This window comes from Lepus europaeus, chromosome 2 (genome assembly GCF_033115175.1).
Source record: "Lepus europaeus isolate LE1 chromosome 2, mLepTim1.pri, whole genome shotgun sequence".
In the NCBI taxonomy this organism is placed as follows: Eukaryota; Metazoa; Chordata; class Mammalia; order Lagomorpha; family Leporidae; genus Lepus; species Lepus europaeus.
In genome coordinates, this window is record NC_084828.1 from 83,433,560 (window position 1) to 83,456,823 (window position 23,264).

The window sequence follows — 23,264 nt, forward strand, 5'->3', positions numbered from 1 at the left end:
GTTACAAAAGCAGATCTAGACAGGTTGTTCACTTAAATGGTACCTGTTGGTCAGAAAAAGAATTTATTTAAAAGATTATGATCATGTAAAATTACAATACTCAACCCTTCTAGCAAAATATTTTTTTGAAAAATAAATGCCTTTATAAACTTGTGTTCTCTGTGTTGAATAACATGTACTATTTGTGGAGTAGTAATTATTCCCAGTGATAGTCCAGTCATGAGAAGGCTCACTGAAGTGCAGCGAATGGTGTAGGCCCTTCGCAGCCTACCCTTAGAGCAGCACTGTCCAACAAAATCTTCTCTAGTGATGGCAATGTTCCATATTTTTGTCCCAACTACAGCCACTAGCCCCATGTGACTAATGAGCTTTTAGATATGGTTAGTGTGAATAAGAAGTGAACATTTAACTTTATTTTCCTGAAATAGCTACAAGTGGTTAGCTACCATACTGGGTGGCACAGCTCTAAAGCAACTCTCAAGCTTCTCACTTTAACTAATAATGAATAATAGGGACCCAGTAAGTTTACAGGTTTCAGTCTAGCCAGATCTGACATTTCACCTAATCGCATTCCCTACTTAGTATACGTGTCTGAATTTTCACTTTGATTAAAAGTGAGAGAAATAGCAAAGTGGGGTGCAATGCAGACTGTCATAGTTAGCATCCTCAAGCCCAAGAAACATGAGGTCCTCTTAATTTCCCTTCCTCTCTAATCATCCCAAAGTACGTTTTCTGGAAGACTTATCCTATCATTAGACAAGTTTGCTTGGTGCATCTTTTATCTTTTTCACAAGAAGTCCAAGTTTTCTCTTCAAATAAAATCATAACTAGTTGCAAGTGTCAAATCAAAATGGATGTACAAATTACACATTATTCATAGATTCCCCTTAAAAGTCACTCATAGTTTAAGGGAGTTCAAGAACATGTCCTCCTCTGTAGGCAATGAGACAGACAGTAAGTTGGCCCAACTTTATTAAAATCTGTGACAGAAGACACAATTCAATAGGAGCCACTGTCTTAGATTTCTACAGGCCTAAAAACCAAACTTACGTTTTACTACAAAAATATATAAAACATATTTGGTTCAAACTACAATGTAAGAAAGTGAACAGTGTATCCTCATTAAATTATTTGTGAATTTTTTTTTTAAGATTTATTTGAAAGGCAGAGTTTGAGAGGCAGAAGCAGAGAGAAACAGGAAGGGAGTGTGAGAGGGAGGGAGGAGTTGGTCTTCCCTCCACTGGTTCCCCAATTGGCTGCAATGGCCAGAGCTGTGCTAATCTGAAGCCAGGAGCCAGAGCTTGTTCCAGGTCTCCCACACGGGTGCAGGGACTCAAGGACTTGGGCTATCTGCTGCTGCTTTCCCAGGAAAGATGTTTGGATTGGAGGTGGAGCAGCGGGGACTAGAACCCGCCTCCATATGGGATGCCGGCACTACAAGTGGCAGCCCCTGTGAATGGTTTCTTAAAACTAATTATAGCTCTTTTAGAATTTAAGAGAACCTAAAAGTTCAATGTATTATAACATTAAAAACATTCACACCAAGATACTTTACCCTCAACTTTACAAACTACTGAAGTTAGAAGGTATTTTGTTGTTAGATTTTTTAATGTGCATTTTATCAGGAAAAGTTCTTAGACTAGGAGTTTTAAGTGAGTAGTACTTTACATAATATTAGAAATGACCTACTGTCTAACAAATGCAAGTTCTCTAGACTCCCCTTTGCAGAAATTATCAGCTCACTATTATGGCTTCAACCTCAATAAGCACAATCTGGGGAAAAAGTAAAGTAGACTTCAGCATGAGAATTGGCTGAAATAGACATTTCATACAGGAAGTGTGTCTGTTTTTGTTAAGTATCCTCATAATCTTCAAACTTTATTAAAAACACACTGTATTCCCAAGATCACTCTGAAAAATGAAAATAATAAATCTGATGGCCCTAACAGCAACTTTCATATCAAGGCAATGTTTTAACTTTTCTTTTGGTAAGGAAGGGCATCTTTAAAAAATTTTTGAGGGGGCCAGTGCTGTGGATCCCATATGGCTGCTGGTTGAGTCTTGGCTGCTCCACTTCCAATCCAGCTCTCTGCTATGGCCTGGGAAAGCAGTAGAAGATGGCCCAGGTCCTTGGGCCCTTGAACCTGCATGGGAGACCCAGAAGAAGCTCCTGGCTTCAGACAGCCCAGCTCCAGCCATTGCAGTCTTAAATCTTGAAAGGTTGAGTCAGACATCTTCCATCCATTGGTTCACCCCCCAAGTGGCTTCAGCAGCCACAGGGCTGCACTAGGCTCAAGCCAGGAGCCTGGAACTCCATCTGGGTTGTTTCCCACATGGGTGGCAGGGGCTTAAGCTTGAGCCGTCTTCCAGTGCTTTCCAAGGTGCATTAGCAGGAAGCTGACAGTGGAGCAGCTGGGACTCAAATGGACACCCATATGGGATGCTGGCATCATAGACAGTAGCTTAACTGCTGCTCCACAATGCAGGCCCCAACGCAACTCTTGAGGTTTCCTTCCACTTCTGAGACTGTCCACACTCCCACCCCATAGAGTATTTGAGATTCTCTGTATTATAAACTCTAGCTTTTTTTTTTTTTTTCATTTTAAAATTATTTCTTTTTAAAGACTTATTAGAAAGGCAGAGTGATAGGGAAAGACAGAGAGGTGTTCCATCTGCTGGTTCATTCTCCAAATGCCCACAGCCAGGGGTAGGACCAGGCTAAAACCAGGAATATGTGGGTGGCAGAAACCACAGTACTTGGGCCATTGTCTGCAGGCTCCCAGGTGCATTAGCAGGAAGCTAGACTCCATTCCATGCTCTGATATGGGATGCAGGCATCCCAAGCAGCAGCTTAACCTGCTGCACCACAATGCCCCCTCACCCCTAAACCTTGGCCTTTTTTACCTTTAGTTGTATCTTCTGAATACAGTAAGTTCTGTACCTAATTTCATGATACACGGAAACAAGTGGTGTCCCCTTGAACTATCCAAGGCTAACTTTTTGCATCAACTACTGAGGATGCTCAGTTGACCTGTAAGTTTGCCTTCAGAGACTTGAAATTCAGTTGTCAAACACCTGTTTCTAAGAACAAAGCTATGCAACATACAAAACTCCATTTATTAAACATGTAGACTTAACAATAAAAAATAACCAGTTATTCCAGGCCCCAATGTGGATCATGAACCTACTTTGACTCAAACATGGTAAAACAATTTTTAGATTTTTCTAATCTTCCTAAAAGAAGTATGTTTTGCCGGACAGATTAATCAACTTTTCGGATTCAGTCTCTTGCCAGGGAACACAATTTCTGACCTGGTAACAAAATCACTCTGGTAATCTTGACACGTGGCCAAGATTCCAAGGCTAGAATTAAAGGCATTCTTTTGGTTCTGTCTAATAATCCTCAGAGAACTGAAGGGCTTCAAGCTCTGTAGACACTGATTGAAGCTTGGTAAAAAAAAAAACAGGCTGATTTGCAGACCCTGGGTAATGTTCTTGAACAGGCAAGAGTTTTTCCTGATGGGGCTCTCGCTGCTCATTGGTTTTGTGCCAGTTTGCCATATCCTCCTCTCCCAGCATCATAGTCCTGCCGATACTCATCTCGCACCTTAATCAAAAAGAATACTAAGTTACAGTATAGAGAATACCAGTGTAACAAAAGTGCCTCCCGCTAACATTTCACAGGAACTTTTTCAGATGCCATAGTGGGAACACTCAAGTAGGACATTTGTGATGCAACTTTTAAAAACTGGTTTTAGTACACTTTGCTCTTGTTGTAGGCACTCTTGCAGTTATAAAGTACCTAGCCCCTAGCAGGAGATAGGGGCTTGTGGAAATGCTCAGAATATACCATTTCAAGGTTTAAACAAATTTTGCAAAATGAATGGGAGGTTTCTGCCAAAGTTATAGGCAAATCATTTACAAGAGTAGATATTAATTGATAAAACAACAGTCGTTAGGACTGGAATGTCAGGCAAAGGCTGAGCCCAGAGACCCTTGCTGCATACCTGGCCCCCGGAGCGACCACGTCCATACTGCCTGCCCTCCTTAAAGCCTGCGTCCCAGTCTGTACGAATGATCCGGTCATCCAGACGAGTCCCATTTATGTACCGCATGGCATTTTCTGCATCTGCTCTTGAATAGTATCTTAAGTGTTAAGTATTAAGGAACACTAACATTTCTCTAAATGTTTGGAAATACAGGAAGCAACATCTAAATAAAACAGAGTTGTTAAGGAAAAAGTACAAAAGCGAATCCAACTAGACCGAGCGTAGACAATGCAGCTTGCAGTTTTGAGATTGGTCCAGATGCACGTGGGGAGTTAAATATGACACTTACCATGGCTACGTTAACAGTCATTCCTTAGATACTCATTAAATTATTTGGTCCTGGGGACAGCACTGTGGTGTAGTGTGTAAAGCCACTGCCTGCAGTGCCCACATCCCATATGAGCACCGAGTTGAGTCCCAGCTGCTCCACTTCCAATCCAGCTCCCTGCTAATGTGCCTGGGAAAGCAACAGCAGATGACCCAAATCCTTGGGTCCCTGCACCTATGTGGGAAACCTTATAGAGATTTTTAAGAGTACTATCTCTGTGGGTATTGTGCAGTGGGTTAAGCTTCTGCTTGGGATTCACATATCCTGTATCAGTCCCTGAGTTTGAACACCAGCTCTGCTTCTGGTCTGGGTTACTGTTAGCCCACACCCTGGGAACAGCAGATGAGGCTCAAATATTCAAGAGCTAGGAAGTCTCTGCTGTCCGAGTGGATGACTCCGATGGGATTCACCTGGCTTCTGTCTGGCCCATCTCTGGCCTGTGGTCATTTGGGGAGTGACCAGCAAATGGAAGACCTCTCTCTGCTTTTTCAAATAAAATAAATTTTTTTAAAAAAAATTTGGTCCCACTGTTCCTGTTTTTATTTGTAAAACAAAATATATTCAGCACAGGTTTGGACCATAAATCACATACTGCTTACCCAAGAAACAATGAAATTGGACACAGTGTATTTAAAAGGAGGTCACAGTACACATGGAACTCATTGCATTTCACTACAAAGACTCAAAGCACAAGCTAGGTTAGTAGCCCTCAAACCTTTTTAATCAGCTCTACTTGGGAGGGTATCTTTTTATTTACTGTTATTTGAAACGCAGAGAAAGAGATGTTCCATCAGCTGGTTTGCTCCCCAGATGTTCCCCACAGCCAGGGCTGAGCCAGACAGAAGCCAGGTGAATTCCATCGGAGTCATCCACTCGGGTAGCAGATACTTCCTAGCTCTTGAATACTTAAGCCTCATGTGCTGTTCCCAGAGTGTGGACTAGCAGTAATCTAGACTGAAGCAGAGCTGGGATTCAAACCTAGGGACTGACACAAGATATGTGAATCCCAAGCAGAAGCTTAACCCACTGCACAATAACACACTGAGATAGTATTTTGAAAAATCTCTGTAAACAGTTACGATTAAAAGTGTTTGTGGGTTTGGGAAATGCTGATCTATATTTTTCCCCCATCTTATTACACAGGGCAGGAACTAGTTGGTGAAATTTCCGTATCTGCTGGTGCCGCAGCTCACTAGGCTAATCCTCCACCTTGCGGTGCCGGCACACCAGGTTCTGTCCCAGTTGCCCCTCTTCCAGGCCAGCTCTCTGCTGTGGCCAAGGAGTGCAGTGGAGGATGGCCCAAGTGCTTGGGCTCTGCACCCGCATGGGAGACCAGAAGTTCCTGGCTTTGGATCAGCGCGGTGCGCCGGCCGCAGCACGCCAGCCGCGGCGGCCACTGGAGGGTGAACCAACGGCAAAAGGAAGACCTTTCTCTCTCTCTCTCACTGTCCACTCTGCCTGTCAAAAAAAAAAAAAAAATTCCATCTCTAACACTGAGACAAGACCTCGTACACAGCACTCTCTAACTTTTGATGAATGAATGAAACGAATGTTAGGACAGAAAAACAGCTGGCAGTAACGTCTCTTTCTGAGCATCTGCCATTGACTGTTGATCTTTAACTTAGCAGGTTAATCTGCAAAAACACTCTGGCTATCAGAATAACAAGCTGCCACATGGACTTTTGTTTCTCCTCCCTGTTCCCAGAGAACTATTTTATGCCCATTGGTATGCGTGGGCAGTCTGGTCCCTTCCTATGAAGGAAGAATGGAAGGAGGTTTCTCCTTTCTTCCTAGAGGCCTCATTGGAATGACAAGAAGGAAGCATACACCCAACAAGTAGAAGAGCCCATCAGCCAACTAGGGACTAACAAAAGCCAGTGGAAGAGTGCTAATAGATGAAACTGGCACAAGATTAGACAGCAATCACAGGAGGCTCTTAATTCAAAATTGAGTAAGAAATGATACTGTATAGTTTAATTAAGCTTCTTTTAAATATGTAGGAACATTTAAACAAATAAAAATGTGTTTTTTTAAGGATTCATTACTTATTTATTTGAAAGTCAGTTACAGAGGAGAGGCAGAGAGAGAGGTCTTCTATCTGCTGGTTCACTTCCCAAATGACTGCAAGGGCCAGAGCTGGGCCGATCCGAATCTAGGAGCTTCTTCCAGGTTTCACATGTGGGTACAGGGGCCCAGCCACTTGGGCCATCTTCCACTGCTTTCCCAGGCGCATTAGTAGGGAACAGGATTGGAAATGGAACCGCTGGGACAAAAACTTTTGTTCATATGGGATGCTGGCACCTTAGGCACCAGCTCTTAAAATAGGATTCTGAGGCCGGCGCCGTGGCTCAACAAGCTAATCCTCCGCCTTGTGGCGCCGGCACACCGGGTTCTAGTCCCGGTCAGGGCGCCAGATTCTATCCCGGTTGCCACTCTTCCAGGCCAGCTCTCTGCTATGGCCAGGGAGTGCAGTGGAGGATGGCCCAAGTCCTTGGGCCCTGCACCTGCATGGGAGACCAGGAGAAGCACCTGGCTCCTGCCTTTGGATGAGTGAGATGCACTGGCCACAGCAGCCATTGGAGGGTGAACCAACGGCAAAAAGGAAGACCCTTCTCTCTGTCTCTGTCTCTCTCTCACCATCCACTCTGCCTGTCAAAGAAAAAAAAAAAAATAGGGGTTCTGAATGAGGTATTTGGATGAACCGTCATCTTTGATGTTAGTAGGCCATAAGAAAATCTCTCTTCCTTCTGGCTTCTCAGAAACTCACATATTCCAAAAGCATGTCATCACCTTCGCAGGGAAGCCCTGTCTGGGGTTCAAAGAACCAGCTTTGGGGGAAGTACAGTACCACAGTGGGTCAAACTGCCACTTGGGGTGGCCACATCCCGTGTTGGAGTACCAGTTTGAGTCCCAGCTACTCTGTTTCCACTCCAGCTTCCTGCTGACACACCCTGGGAGGCAGGAGATGATGGCTCAAGTACTCTGGCCTGTGCCACTCATATGGAGGACCCAGATAAAGTTCTTGATTCCTGGCTTCTGCCTGGCCATTGAAGCCATCTGGGGAATAAACCAGTGGATGGAAGATCTCTCTAGGTTTCTCCCTCCTATTCTGCCTTTCAGATAAGTAAATCTTTTTTTAAAAAAATTACAACAACAATACAACCAAAATAAACATAATTCAAGGCACAGAAAAAAAAGGTTTAAAAGACATAAGGGAGCTGGCATTATGGCACAGTGGGTTGATCCCTGCATCCCTATCAGTGTTGATTTGAGTCCTGACAGCCCTGTTTCCAATCCAGCTCACTGCTAGTGCCTGGGAAAGCAGCAAATCACCCAAGTGCTTGGGCCCCTGCACCCATAAGGGGAGACTGGAAGTTCCTGGCTCCTCATTTCAGCCTGGCCCAGCCCCAGCCATTGTATCCATGTGAGTGAACCAGCGGATGGAAGACTGCTCTGTTTCTCCCTCTCTATTGCTCTGCCTCTCAAATAAACCTTTAAAAAAAAAAAAAAAAAAAAGACATTAGATCAAGTAGAAAATTTCCAAAAAATCAGTAATAAATTAAGCAATAATAAACTATTGGTAATATTAAGTAACGTTAGCTTAAAACTAGGAGGGCAGTATTTACTGGGTCTCAAAAAAAATTAATGATCATAAATAAATAGTTTTCTTTTTACTTGTGAAACCTATGCATGCCTACATAATGAAATTTTATACAGTCATTTTAAAAAGAGGCCTGCATGTGCCGACATGGAAGTCTATATGCACATGCAGTAAGCTACCTCACGGCCATGGGATTGTTTCTAGAAGACACCCAAGAAACTGGTACCTTCTGCCTCTAGGGAAAGGAAATACAGGTTTAGAACAGCATGGGGATTTTATTTTCACTACAACTTCTGGACTTTAAAACACCAAAGGTACAAGAGTACTTCAAAAAGTTCACATTACATGGAGTTAAGGGTAAGTTTATTTTGGTGTTAAAAAAAAAGCTGAAAACCATGCAGTTTTTCAATAAAATGCACTTTCCAAAACTTCTGAAAACCCAATATATATGCATATACATATACATGTATATGTATATACATATACATATATATATATATATATTTTTTTTTTTTTTTGTATCAGGGGCACATGTTTGGCCTAGTAGTTATGATGCTACTTGGGACACCTGCATCTTGTATTGCCTGGGGTTAAGTCCTGGCTCCACTCCTGATTCCAGTGTCTTGCTAATGCACACCTTGGGAGGCAGCAGCTAATGGTTAAGTAGTTGGGTTCCTGACAATCATGTGGGAAACCTAAACTGAGTTCTTGGCTCCTGGCTACCACCTAGTCCAGCACCACCTGTTGCAGGCATCTGAGGAGACAGGGGCTCTGTCTCTCAAATACTATAAAATTTAAAGAGCTTTCCACCAAAATAACCTTATCCTTTAATCCCATTTTCAACAAACTTTGAAGTATCCTCATATACTTAAAATTTTTTTAATTTAAAGATTTGTTTATTTGAAAGGCAGAGTGAAAAAGATCTATCTTCCATCCACTGGTTCACTCCTCAAATACTGCTCACATCCAGGGCTGGGCCAGGCAACAGTCAACTCCATCTGGGTTTCCCACATGGGTGGCGGGCACTCAAGTACTTGTGCCATCATCTGCCTCCTTCCCAGGTACATTAGCAGGAATCAGGCCAGTATTCAAACTAGCCACTCCAGTGTGTGGTGCAGGTATGTCAAATAGCAGCTTGCCCTGCTGTGGCCCAGGGCCCAACTCGGAATGTTTTCTTACAGAATCAACCATAAAGGATGGATTTCAGAGTAGAATGTAAGTATAACCAACTTTCAGAATACAGGGGTATAGATACAAAGAAAAAGAGGTAGTGATGGCTGCTTAATAGCCTCACTTAAAATTTTTGTATTTATTTTCAGGCATAGACAGACACACTCCATCCACTGACTCAAATGCCTGCAACTGGTTGGCCAGGGCCAGGTCAAAACCAGGAACCCAGAATTAATTCCGGGTGCTCCCATGTGAGTGGCAAAGACCTAGGCATTTAAGCCATCACCTGCTTCCTCCCAGTGTGCACAATAGGAAGGTGAACTTGAACCAGGCATTCCAGTATGGGATGTGGGCATCCTAAACAGGGGCTTTAACTGCTGCATCAAGTGCCTACCCCCTCATTTTTTAAATAGCAGGCAGCCAGCCACTCTCGGCTCTATCCTAGTTCAGCAGCTACATTAGATAACACAGGAAGGATACTCCACAAAACAAAATCCACATGCTGTTTTTTTCACTTTATCCAGACCCATAATAATTTTCTTTATGTCACCACTTTTACTGAAGAGTTCATAAATTTGTTCTTCAGTTGTGTAAAAGGAAAGATTTCCAACATATAACGTACAGCTTTTCTTCAGTAATTTTTCTTGTTCTTCATTGTCACCCTAGAATTTCAAATAGAGACAGAGTTAAACAATACAACTTACTTAAAGAGAGCCTTGCTTAAATAATATCCCCAAGTACAATAAAACATTAGTTCTGATTTGGAAATAAAACTCCCTTATCATTCCAATCCACCACAAAAACTTGCCAATAAGAGGGGGAATTCAAATTCTGTAAAGTACTTAAGCAAGGTCCAGAGGGGAGGGTCAGGCTCAAAATAATGACACTGTAGTATGCCACCTTTCCATTCCTGCATTAGACTGCCAGACAAGCAGTGTGCCTTTTTCTTTCACACTCCATATACTCAGCATTGGATCTTTCTCTAATGGCCCAAGTTTAAATTCCAGTATAGGGGCCAGTCCTGTGGTGTAGTGGGTAAAGCCGCTGCCTGCAGTGCCAGCATCCCATATGGGTACTGGTTCGAGTCCCAGCTGCTTCACTTCCAATCCAGCTCTCTGGTGTGGCCTGGGAAAACAGTAGAAGATGGCTCAAGTTCTTGGGCCCCTGCACCCACGTGGGAGACCTGGATGAAGCTCCTGGCTTTGGATTGGTGCAACTCCAGCTGTGCTTCCATCTGGGGAGTGAACCAGCGGATGGAAGACCTCTCTCTGCCTCTGCCTCTCTGTAACTCTTCCTTTCAAATAAATAAATAAATCTTTAAAAAAAAAAAAAAAAAAGAGGCCGGCGCCGCAGCTCACTAGGCTAATCCTCCGCCTTGCGGCGCCGGCACACCGGGTTCTAGTCCCGGTCGGGGCACCGATCCTGTCCCGGTTGCCCCTCTTCCAGGCCAGCTCTCTGCTGTGGCCAGGGAGTGCAGTGGAGGATGGCCCAAGTGCTTGGGCCCTGCACCCCATGGGAGACCAGGAGAAGCACCTGGCTCCAGCCATCGGATCAGCGAGATGCGCCGGCTGCAGCGCGCCTACCGCGGCGGCCATTGGAGGGTGAACCAACGGCAAAGGAAGACCTTTCTCTCTGTCTGTCTCTCACTGTCCACTCTGCCTGTCAAAAAAAAAAAAAAAAAAAAAAGAAAGAAAGAAAAAAAAAGAAAGAAAAACCCCAGTATATAAGGAAGGGCCCTTTTCTCTGTAGAGAAAAATGGATTTTCAAAGATCAAGTTTCCCTTATAAAACTGTCAAAGCAACAATGGCTTAGATGACTTACAAGGTCAGAGTTCAGGAAAAAAGATAATGATCACTAAAAAGATCTCCTTAACGAGGTTCCTGACTTGGAAGATAAACCAGAGACAGGAATATATAACTGGCTTTTTTTTTTTTTTTTTTTTTTTGACAGGCAGAGTGGATAGTGAGGGAGAGAGACAGAGAGAAAGGTCTTCCTTTTTGCCGTTGGTTCACCCTCCAGTGGCGCTGCGGCCAGCGCATCTCGCTGATCCGAAGCCAGGAGCCAGGTGCTTCTCCTGGTCTCCCATGCGGGTGCAGGGCCCAAGCACTTGGCCCATCTTCCACTGCCTTCCCGGGCCATAGCAGAGAGCTGGCCTGGAAGAGGGGCAACCGGGATAGAATCCTGCGCCCCAACCGGGACTAGAACCCGGTGTGCCGGCGCTGCAAGGTGGAGGATTAGCCTGTTAAGCCACGGCGCCGGCCTTATAACTGGCTTTAACCAAGACACCTGACAATCCCTGGGAACAAGATGGCTCATCATGGACTAGACATGATGCCTTCACAGAAACCAGTATCTTGGGTGCTGGCATTGTGGTGTAATAGGCTGTCTCCACCTACAGCGCTGGCATCCCATAAGGGCACTGGTTTGTATCCCAGCTGCTCCTCTTCCAATCCAGGTCTTAGCTAATAGCTTGGGAAAGCTGCAGAAGACAGCCTGCGTGCTTGGGCCCCTGCAACCCTGTGGGAGACCTGGAGGAAGGATCAGCTGCGCCCCAGCTGTTGCAGCTATTTGGGAAGTGAACCAGCGGATGGAAGACCTTTTTCTCTATCTCTCCCTCTCTGCCTCTCAAATAAATAAAATCTTTTTTCTTTTTTCTTTTTTTTTTTTTAAAGAAAGAAACCCATATATGGCTGTCTTGGACCTTCCAGCCGCCACACTGGGAAGGATACATGTGATTAAATATGAGGCCCATCAGCTGACTTACTCTCCCGCCGCTCTGATCTAGCTTAAGAGTCCAAGTTACCCACATCAGTGACATTCCGGCTTGCAGGGCCGTGAGTAGATCCACACCAGCACGCACAGGGTGCTGTTGCAATGGCCCTCACTTCTTCAGTCACTGCTCTACATGTAGTGCTGATCAGTTCTCTTCACTCCAAGAATCACTCTGCATAAGCTGTCTCTGAGTGCTCTAGAGCGCATTACTTGGAAAAACATTTTTATGTGATCGCATTCAGTGGTAATCAGAGAAATAGTGAAACCATCTGACTCACACAAGAAAACTGAGGGGTGGGTGTTTGGCACAGCAGTTAGGGCACCCACATCCTCGTCACAGTGCCTGGGCTCAAGCCCGAGCTCCGCTCCTGATTCCAGCTTCCTGCTAATACGCACCCTTGGAAGCAATGGGTGAGGACTCAAGTCACTGAGTGCCTGTCTCCCGGGCATTTGGGGAGTGAACCAGTTTCTCAAATAGGAAACCAACTGGACTATGTAATAATATACACTGATTTTTAAAGAAGCAGTCTGGTTCACTCCCCAAATGCCTGCAACAGCCTCCCCTTACTTCCCAGCTCGCCTAACGGAATACGAAACACTGCGACACAGTGTTCAATAGTTTACCTAGTGATTAGGTTATGAGTGCTGCTCTGCCGCAACCTCTGGCCATCCTCGCTGTCACCGGAAAAGCCCATCTTTAAGTATCTGTGGCTGCCCCAAAGTATGTTGTAATACAGCCTAAAACCCCTCTTCTGAAATCCAGCATTCTTCCATCTAAACACGCGGGCATCCTCTAGGTGTAGCTTGGCCGATCCGCCACCCCACTCCGAACTCTCCCCATCGTTAGAGACAGGACTCAATTTTGTGTAGCCCATCCACCACTTAGAGCCATTAACAGAAAAAAAATTAAAAAGGGTCCGAAGCACCAAAGAACACTGATTATTTAAGATTGGGGGGGGGGGGGGCCGACCGGTATCTGTGTCAGAAAGGCTCCTCCACACGCTCCAGGAATGAAAAGGTCTGCTCTGCCCTCATCACAAGTCACTTTCCCGGCGCACGGCCTGTAGGAACAGCAGCCAGCGCTGACGACGCCTGACGACGCCGCTCGAGCCCTCTGCGCCGGCCGCGCACGAGGAGCGGCTGCAAGGCAACGGGAAAGCGAACCTCAAACTCTCTCTCGGAAACAGAGTGGGGTCCCCTCCAACATCGCTGCCTCCCCAGCAGGCACCGGGGACCCATGGCCCGTTTCGGGGCAGCAGCAATGTGCAAGAGCAAACCGTTTCTCAGCGTCCTGGCTCAAGGGTCTGCCCGTCGCGCGGCCCGGGCTCCCTCACCCGGAAGTGCTGGTCCCGGTACTGGCTCAGCTCCACGTAGGAGTCACTGCGCAGCGCTTTCAGAAGGCCTCCCGACATGGCTCAGACAGCTGCACAACGACGCGCCGACTCCCGAGAACAACCGGACTGGGGCGGCGGCGGCGGCGGCGGCGGCGGAAACGGAAAGGCGCGGACGCGGCGCACAGTGGGAGTGTCCAGACCAATCCGAGCGCGGCAGTGTCGTCATCAGGCGGCGCGGAGGCGGGCACAGTCCGCGGGCCAGCGTCGCCGGTCCGGGCGCGGGGGAGGCGTGCTCTTGGTTCCGGGACGCTCTCCCGAGGATGGTTCTTCGGCGGCTGCTGGCCGTGTTGCTGCACAGCCCGCAGCTGGTGGAGCGGCTGGCCGAGTCTCGGCCCATCCGGCGTGCGGCGCAGCTTACGGCCTTCGCGCTGCTGCAGGCCCAGCTGCGCGGCCAGGACGCGGCCCGCCGTCTGCGGGGCCTCGCGGCGGGGCCCGCCGGCTCGCTGGGTCGTCGCGCCGCGCGATTCCGAGACGCCTTCGCACAGGAACTACGCCGTGGCCTCCGGGATCGCCCGGGGACACCACCGGGGAGCCAGAGGGGTCCAGGCGCAAACCCTTGAGCCCGGGCCGAGGTCGCCTACTTTCGCTTCGGGGATGTACAGTGGCTTCGGCGCTGAGGAGTCATCCCGGGCACTGGGCACAGCTTCGAAACCCTGACTCAGATTTCCGGCCTGCAGACGTCCCACTCCGAAGAGCCCAAGCCGAACGGACCTCCTCGTTGAAGCCCTGTGACGGGCAGGGCTCCGTGTGGCCAAAGACCCCGAAGCCTGAGGGGCTGCCCCGGGACGCAGCCAGAAAGGGAGCCTGCCCTCTACAAATGGGACAAGAACTCGGGCTAGATATGCGGGGAGGATCATGGATGGAAACACGGCCCTGCAGCTGCCGAAATCCTGATTAAATGCGTGAGCTGATTAACCGGCATGAGTGTGGTGCTTCTCAGACCAGGTGGATTGGGAGGCCTGGGCTCTGTAGGCCCGCACACACAGTGAGTGCTTACTCTGGGCTGGCGTTTGCTAATCGCTCTCAGTGTGGGTTATCACACTTAACTCTTCACAGCGTGTTCGTGGGAGGAAGTGGATATTACTTCTTACGTTGCCCAGAGCCTTACAGAGCGGAATGTGAGTACAGGCATTTGACTCCGGGGCCTAAATCCGTAATCACAGCTCTCTACAGCAGCTACCCTGCCCCAGTGCCTGTCTTCCTCCACCGCCGTCACCACCAGGCATTAAGACTACCAGGATTCCTGTTCACTTTTGTGGGTCTGGGATACAAACCACTGGTCCAGCTAACGGACCTACAATTAGGATGCTAATTGTATACAGAAGTGCCCTGTCATTTCCGGCTCTTCATTGGGTGTCTGATGGGCTCTACTTAGGCTACACAATTAATCATTCCATCTAGGAAGCTTGAAGCCTTTAAACGTAACCGGTACTGACCAAGCATCATGCCTCCTGTGTTCCCACAGGGCAGGTTGGAAGGACCTGAGCGACGTCGCTGAGGTGGGAGAACACCTGGGCTCCCTCCTCTGTGAGAGTGAGCCTGCAGGGCAAGGTGCAGCAATGGCCAGAGGGCTTAGGAACAGGAGTAGGAGAGGGGAGAAAACTTCCAGAATAACTCTTTTGGATAATAACCGAACACAGAGACAGCAGGTACCAAGGTGCCATTAGATGCATTGCCACTCCCACTTGCATTCTTAAAGGGCTTTGTGGGAGAGATGCCTATTAAGCCAGGGGACATGTGCTGTGGAGTCCAGGAATGACAAAATTAGCTGGCACATTCTGCAGAGATCCTTTGGCCTAGTGTGTTCTGAGCCGAAGGGGCTTTGTCAAGGTCACACACAGTCTGTGAGTGGCAGGTCTAGGACTAGAGGGCGCCCCTGAGTCGGAGCCTCTTGTTCTCTGTGTCACCACATTGCCCTCCCAGGATCCGACAGGCCAGATTGACTAAGGAAGCCAAAGAGTTGTCATTAGTAGTTCCTGTCTTCACAACCAGGCACTATTACGTATTTAAAACATCATGGTGGCCCGAAGGACTAGGGCAGGCGCAGACAGCAGGTGCCATATTCACATCAGGATCCTTTGGGGACCTTGACACCAGGACCATGACTCATCAGGTCTTTGTTCTCCAATAGAGAAGTGCCAGCTCACCAAGAAGGCCGCACACCCAACAGCTGTGCCTTAGAGAGGCACCAGTGGAAATCCTGAAAGAGACCCGTGGCTGTGGCCTAGCAGCCCAGTCCAGCTACCCATGTGGAAGGTATGGTGGCTCCTTTTATGGCCGAATCCTGGGCAGTGGCTGCTCTGCTGTGTTGTCAGGCTTCTCTCCCAGCTCCACGATGTGGAGACTGAGGTGGTCCCTCCAGGCCCCACTCAGCAGAGATGACAGGGCTGGTGGATCCTCCAGGGTCAAGTGGGGAAATATGAGTGTCTCATTCTTGAGGGGGAAGCTGCACTTCTCCACGGCACGCCTCGTGGTGCCAGGGGTCACCACAAAGAGGCGGCAGAGCCACGGTCCCCCGGCCCCTTGGCAGGCTGGTTGTCTAGTGAGATTGTTGAGGGCTTGGCATAGGACCCAGTCCTCGGTCCCACCCATGTCTACCACCTTCACAGGAGAGCCCAGGCTTGGGAGGTGGAGGAGGTGTTGGGGGGGCATGTAGGTATGGGTGAAGAGGAGTGTGTAGTGGGTGGGCATGCTCGGGAGCACAGGTGTGTGGACCACTTGCTCCAGGTACCGCAGGCTGGGCACCAGGCCCCCCTGATGCAGGCAGCCAAAGAAGAGGGCACCTAGGACATTGAAAAGGACCAGAGCCCCCTTCCAGGGCACAGGCTGTGTCCGTGGACTGCAGAGCAGGACCACAGGGACCAGGAGGGGGATCAAGAACCTAGCCTCCTGATGGCTAAAGGCAGACAACAGGGCCAGGGGTGTGAAGTACAGGAGGAGGAGGCTAGACCTGGGGCTGGACAGCGAGCCATGTGCACCTAGCCTCCTTCGGAGGCCCACCTGGGCAAAGGCCTGGAGGCAGACTTGTAGCTGTTGCCATGCAGACCACAGGGCCTGCGCATGCAGTACCCCAAAGAGCAGGAAACCGTTGACTGCCAGGTGAGTGAGCCGCGCGTGTGTGCCATGCTTTGCCAGATTGTGGGGATCCAGGTTGTAGTGCAAGAAGTTAACAGGCGTAAGCACTAGGGTGCTGGATCCAGAGAGGCTGGAGAAGTACCAGCTGTCCGAGGCCACAAACACCACTGCAGTGAGGGCCATCCCTGGGAGCAGCAGCAGGGCCTCCCAGATCAGGGACTTGAAGCCAGGGTTCATGGCTCCCCGAGAGCCCCAGAGGAAGAGGGGGACCAGAGCAAATGCCAGAAAGGTGGGCCGGTTGAAGAAGCCAGCAGCCACGATGCTGCCAAGAAGCCAGCTGTGCCACCGAGGACCTGGAGCAGGCATCTTGGGTGTGTGGCTCCGTGCTGCCTGGGGGGACACCAGCATCAGCAGGCACGTGAAGAGCAGTCCCTCGATGGCATTGGAGAAAGTCCTTGTGTAGAAGACCAGGATGACGTAGGAACCAGACAGCAGGACAAGGGCGTTCCAACGATCTGCCCCCCACAGTGGGGCCAGGTGGTACACGGCCCCGTCCAAGGCAAAGGAGAGGGCAGTGAGAAGGAGCCGGGGCCCCACCAGGAGTGCATAGCCACTCACCCGGCCAGGCCGGAGCCCCAGCTCTTCCCAGAGCCTGAGCAGCCAGAAGGTAGAACCAGAAGTCAGCAGTGGGAAGACCACTGTCCGGCAGGAGCTGCTGGGGTAAAACTCCCAGGGCCGTGTGGCCTGTAAGCCCAGGATGTCCTCTGCAGAGAGAGAGGCAGAGGTGAGCCAGTTCCAAGCTCAGGGTGCGGTGGGCAGTATTCCAGGATGGCACCTGAGATTTCCCACCCTCTAGTGTGCACACTTGCACAACCTGGGACTGTGCACAGATGGACTTTGGTCCTGTGACTGGGTTATGTTCCGTGGGGTGCTGGCTGTAACAGGGAAGAGTTGTCAGAAGGGCCTGACCCTCATCCCCCTATCCCGCTAAGCAGCATTGTCTTCGGCTGAATGCAGAAGAGGCCATCGATTCATAGCCTGAGAAAGATTCGCTGTGGCGCTGCTGACTGGAGGAAGGCAGGGGCCACTGGCAAGGAGTGTAGGTGACCTCTGGAAGCTGAGAGCAAGGGAATAGGAACCACAGTGTTGCCAACAGCAAGAATGAGCATGGAAACGTTTTCTCTCAGAATTTCCAGACAGGAACTCAGTGCAGCCCATTCCTGGATTTTGACCTTGGCTGGACTCCACAGTACGGGACTGGGAACTGACAGCTGAGTGCCATTTTAAAGGGCTAGGTTTGTGATGACTGGGCCTGCAGCGACAGAAGCAAATAGCGGGAACCCCTGATGACTGAGGCTCCACCTTGTGAAGGGAGCAAGGGGAACTGTACCCTGGAAAGGGGGTGTGGTCCCTGTCTTGGGGCTCAAAGATCTACAAGTCCAAGTCAGAAACTCCATGATAGTGGTGGTTTTCCAGGGGAGGTGGTGTGAGAATGGGGTCAGGGAATGAGCAAGCAGGGTTACATTCAAGGCGATTTAGTTCTGCTTCAGATTCTTAAAATTTCTCCTAAGAATGTATTAAAGCAGTACTTAGGTAATGTTAAAGGATCTTTGCCACCTAGGGCTGGTCTGTGACCCTGGGCACCCATGTCCTGGAGCTCTGAGAGTCAAGGGCTGGGGCACAGACTCTTCTGTGCTCCACTCCAAGGCCTGTAGTGCCCAGCATCCCATGTTTGACAGCCTTTCTGGCTGTCTAGAGCTGACTATAAGGCCTGACAGGCTCTTGGCTTCTGCTAGTCCCTCCAGGGTTTTGGCCCGTTGTATCTGTGTGTGTCAGAAGGGGAAAAGGAAACAAAATCTAGGGTCAATCTGGCTGTTGCTTACTAGCTCAGGTTTTTAAAAATGAGTGCAGGCCAGCGCCGTGGCTTAACAGGCTAATCCTCCACCTTGCAGCGCCGGCACACCAGGTTCTAGTCCTGGTTGGGGTGCCGGATTCTGTCCCGGTTGCCCCTCTTCCAGGCCAGCTCTCTGCTATGGCCCAGAAAGGCAGTGGAGGATGGCCCAAGTGCTTGGGCCCTGCACCTGCATGGGAGACCAGGAGAAGCACCTGGCTCCTGGCTTCGGATCAGCATGATGCGCCGGCCGCAGCGGCCATTGGAGGGTGAACCAACGGCAAAAAGGAAGACCTTCCTCTCTGTCTCTCTCTCTCTCACTATCCACTCTGCCTGTCAAAAAAAAAAAAAAAGAGTGCAAAGGGAGGCTGAAACTTTCAACTGAAAAGATAAATGTACCTGTTGAGTCCTGTGGCAGAAGTAGCTGTCTCCTCTACACGAATCCCACTCCCCTCTTCCTGCCTTTTCTGAGCACTTGTCCATGTATAAAGACCACGTTTCTCAGCTTCCTTTATGATACATTCTTACCAGTAGGGTAGAAATGGACAAAAAATATGTGGCTTTTAAAAATATGACTTTAGAAAGAAAAGGCATATACATCTCTTCTGTTGCTGGAAAGACTTGTTTTTAAGCTTGATAGCTGGAGCTCAAGAGGCCGTATAGAACCATGAGGAGGAAGCCACATACCCACAGCTTTTGAAAAGCCTCAAGGCTGCTGGCAGCCATCCTCATGGTATGTGCTATACCACCTAGCAGCTCTAGTCTAACAAGCTAGTATCCTGGGTTTAGGTTCCCTCACCTTGCACTCAAACCTACACAAGAAAAGTTTCATCATGCCAGGTCACACCCTCTACAGGTGGGGAAACCCAGTTCTAAAATTGTTCCACCAAGAAGTTCAACACAGCTTTCATTTTGAATATCTGTACTCTTGGTCCCAACAGGAAACCCAGAAAGAGGCTAGCGTTTTATTAGGGTCATCCCAAAGGTCAGTGTTACCACTCAGGGAGGAGACGTGAAGTCCTCACTTCCCAGTTATTATCACAGAAGGGCTGCAGCTACTGCTCATGTGCACGGATGGGCTTCTCCCTCCCCCAGAACATCCACTCCACTCTTCACTCTGCTGCACTTTAGCTCGGCCGCACGTGGGGAGTTTTACCTGCCATGACCTCAGGTGACTGGAAGAACTCATCAGGGTGCACGTAGCCTGTCTGCGGGAGGAGACACCATAGCACTCGGAGCAGGCTGAGGCCGCCCCAGAGCCCCCTGGCTGCCATCTTCAGAGCAGACTGTCACCACACACTGAGCCAAGAGCTGTAGCAGCTGCTGCTCTGGATCCACAGATCTGCACCTGCTGAGGATAACATTTGTGACAACAGCGTCAGGAACAAGGTGTCCAACTGTCTGAACAAACTCAAAATGGATCGCCACTCAAGAAAATTGATAAAAGTTACTTCTTAACTAAGTTCATGCCAAATGCCAGACAGTTGTCATGCATGTCTCACTTCATCTTTTCCACACTCTAGGGCAGTGGGTCTTATTCCCATTTTATAAGTGGGGAAACTGAGGCCTCTGTTGAATAACCTGGGCTATTGGCTAATTGTGTTTGCCAAGGGTCTGTGGCATTGATTTTATGTGTGAACTTGACTTGGCCAAGAGCTGCCATAGAGAGCTGCTACACACCTTTTCTGGGGTGTCTGTGGTAGTGTTTCAGGAAGAGATGCACACCGGAGTGGGTAGAATATCGGCCTCACGAACATGGGCGGGCATTATCCAGTCAACAGAACAAAAGACAGAGTGGACTGGCTCTCTTCTTGATTTGGGACACCCAACTCTGCCTTCAGACCTCAGAAGTAGCTCTTGGGCCTTGGAACGCTGGGCTTAGGCCAGCCCCGGCTCCCTTCCCCAGCCCAGGTTCTCAGGCCCCTGGGCTAGGACTGGGAGTTACTCAGGCTCCTCTGCTGCTGAGGCTTTGGACTCTGTCAGCTTTCCTGCGTCTCCTGCTTGCACATGGCAGATTCTGGGACTTCTTGGCCTCCGTGATTGGATGAGCCAGTTCCCATGGTAAAGTATACATTCTTGGGGCTGGCGCTGTGGCTCAGCGAGTTAAAGCCCTGGCCTGAGACACCGGCATCCCATGTGAGCACTGGTTCTAGCCCCAGCTGTTCCACTTGCGATCCAGTTCTCTGCTATGGCCTGGGAAAGCAGTGGAAAATGGCCCGAGTCTTTGGGCACCTGTATCCATGTGGGAGACCCGAAAGAACCTCCTGGCTCCTGACTTCAGATTGGCTCGGCTCTGGCTGTTGTGGCCATTTGGGGAGTGAACCAGAGGATGGAAGACACCTCCCCCCGTAACTCTGTCTTTCAAATAAATAAATCTTAAAAAAAAAAAAAATACATCCCCTGTTTCTTGTGCTTCTCTGGAGACCTCGGACTGATAAGATGTTAGGGTACCCCCCAGATCTGGGTCTCACAGCCCCATCCTGATCACCACCTCCTATCCACAGCCAGCATGGCAGGTGGTTTCTTGTACTAATGAAAACTTGGGAACCACAGTGGATTCTACCCATTTCCCTACAAAAGTTAGCTACACTCACCTCCACTGTCTCCAGCCCACTTCCACAACCCTACAAGCTGCCTCTTGGGAACTGATGAGAACTGATTAACTCCCTGCAATAGAAATTCTAACTCCCTCTTCTCGGAGGTCGGTGAGAACCTGAGCCCACCGCATGCTGGATGGTACTTCAGTCCCCTCTCTGGGAGGCCGGAAAACAAGTGTGACAGCCTGCTTGGTACTCCTCCAGAAATGGTGACTTCCGGCCTGGGCCACTTCAGAGCCTGCCCTTAAGTCACTAGTGCTGTCAGGGATGCTGTCAGAGAGAGGAGCCAACAAGGCCAAGACCCCATTCCTTCACAGTCAGTGCCCACACTTTTTTTTTTTTTTTTTTAAAGCGTTAGAGAGAGAGACAGAAAGGTCTTTTGTTGGTTCACTCCCCAAATGGTCGCTATGGCCGGCACTGTGCCGATCCGAAGCCAGGAGCCAGGTGCTTCCTCCTGGTCTCCCACGCGGGTGCAGGGGCTCAAGCACTTGGGCCATCCTCCACTGCACTCCCAAATGCCCGACTCTTAATGGTGGATAGCTGCACCACCAGGAATGTAGAGTTCCCCCTAATTAAGTCACGGCGGGGCCAGAATCTGGGTTTAGTTTCCAGCTGTCTCAGCCCTCTGGCGACAGGAGGTAAGGGTCTCTTCCAGGGCAGGCCTAGACACTTTCAGTCGTCTGATGACCTGAGCTGAGAATGTGAAGCCTTGAGCCCATCCTTTCCCTGTTCGGTCAGCACCTGGAGCGTCCAGCCAGGTCTTGAGACACTCATTCGTTTTACTGAAGTGGTCCAAAGTATCAGGTTACTGGGTCACCCAGAACCTTGCCTGGAGTATCCAGGGTGGTAGCCTGGGTGTCTCTAATGCCTCTGTGGGCCACCAGTGTTCCCTTCACCTATGGAAACCATCGTGTGTGCTGTTAAATCTATGCAGACTAGACAATCAATTCCAGAAAACCCTAGAACCTATGGAAAACTCATCCTTAAGATTCTGTTTCTCTAGAATCACTTCCAGTCCCCAAATATATATGTCAGGGTTCAGCCAGAAGGAACCAGGATGAGATACACGTGTTAACACGTACTGCGAGGAGCTGGCTTGTGCATTTGTGGGGGCTGCCTGGCTAGACAAGTCTGAAGTGTGGGGCAGCCATCAGGAAGGGCAGGCTGCAGGCCGCAGTGGGGTGCGCCAAGGGCCTTCAACAGATCAGGTCAGGTCCACACAAATCCAGGATGATCTCCCTTCAGGTCAGCTGAGGATGGGTTTTTTTTCTCAACTTCTCAGCAATACTTAGATCAGCCTTTGAATGAATAGGTCCGTGGCCTAGCCAAGCTGATAAAGGAAATTGACCATCACACCCTACCTAAGTAATGCAGTGTGTGTCACTGTGTTTGAACTTTATTTTTTGTTGTTGTTTTTAAGATTTTATTTATTTATTTGAAAGGCAGAATCAGACAGAAGGAGAGAAGAGAGAGAGAGATCTGTCTGCTGATTTGCTCCCCAAATGGCCACAACAGCTGTGCCTGGGCCAGGCTGAAGCTGGGAGCTTCTTCTGTGTCTCTCATGTGGGTGCAGGGGCCCAAGCACTTGGGTCGTCCTCCGCTGCTTTCCCAGGCCATTAGCAGGGAGCTGGATTGGAAGTGGAGCAGTGAGGACTTATATTAGCACCCATATGGGATGCTGGCACCGCCGGCATAGGATTAACCTATTACGCCACAGTGCTGGGCCCCTGTGTTTGAACTTTAGATCAGTTGGTAAGCCTTCATGTAACTCATTGATTGCTTGCTTATTTAATTTAACATTGTCTTGGCCGGTGCCATGGCTTAATAGGCTAATCCTCCGCCTTGTGGCGCCAGCACACCGGGTTCTAGTCCCGGTTAGGGCGCCGGATTCTATCCTGGTTGCCCCTCTTCCAGGCCAGCTCTCTGCTATGGCCCGGGAGTGCAGTGGAGGATGGCCCAAGTGCTTGGGCTCTGCACCCGCATGGGAAACCAGGAGAAGCACCTGGCTCCTGGCTTTGGATCAGCGCAATGCGCCAGCTGCAGCGGCCATTGGAGGGTGAACCAATGGCAAAAAGGAAGACCTTTCTCTCTGTCTCTCTCCCTCACTATCCACTCTGCCTGTCAAAATAAATAAATAAATAAATAAATAAATAAATAAAATAACATTGTCTTAAATTAACATCAAGTTGTTTACTTTAACATTCTGTTAAGTTAACATCAGGTTGTTACCTGCAGCTGTAGTTCCTTTTGATTGCTATATGGCATTGCTATATGGGTTAACATTACTGAAACCTTTTTATCCCTCTGACTGGTTTCCTCAGCTAGGTTAGCGCAGTTCTTCCTCCTCCCCACCTTCCTAACAATGCTGGTATAAACATCTTATATAA

The 23,264-nt window shown here is 49.1% G+C and overlaps 3 protein-coding genes across 3 annotated transcripts; 1 reads left to right on the plus strand and 2 right to left on the minus strand.

The window, feature by feature from the left end:
* Positions 1-46: 46 nt before the first annotated feature.
* Positions 47-13,408, minus strand: NCBP2 (nuclear cap binding protein subunit 2). The gene is made up of 4 exons (XM_062209678.1): positions 13,255-13,408; positions 9,629-9,810; positions 4,008-4,146; positions 47-3,607 (listed from the first exon to the last, which is right to left on the minus strand). Exons 1-4 carry the CDS (start codon positions 13,330-13,332, stop codon positions 3,536-3,538), a joined length of 471 nt encoding a protein of 156 aa, XP_062065662.1. The 5' UTR covers positions 13,333-13,408; the 3' UTR covers positions 47-3,535.
* A 70-nt stretch (positions 13,409-13,478) lies between these two features.
* On the plus strand, positions 13,479-19,622 carry NCBP2AS2 (NCBP2 antisense 2 (head to head)). Its single transcript, XM_062209690.1, has 2 exons — positions 13,479-15,570; positions 19,222-19,622. Exon 1 carries the CDS (start codon positions 13,575-13,577, stop codon positions 13,872-13,874), a length of 300 nt encoding a protein of 99 aa, XP_062065674.1. The 5' UTR covers positions 13,479-13,574; the 3' UTR covers positions 13,875-15,570; positions 19,222-19,622.
* On the minus strand, positions 15,586-19,622 carry PIGZ (phosphatidylinositol glycan anchor biosynthesis class Z). The gene is made up of 2 exons (XM_062209668.1): positions 19,437-19,622; positions 15,586-17,153 (listed from the first exon to the last, which is right to left on the minus strand). The coding sequence occupies exons 1-2, from the start codon at positions 19,552-19,554 to the stop codon at positions 15,586-15,588; spliced, it is 1,686 nt and encodes a 561-aa protein (XP_062065652.1). The 5' UTR covers positions 19,555-19,622.
* Positions 19,623-23,264: the final 3,642 nt, after the last annotated feature.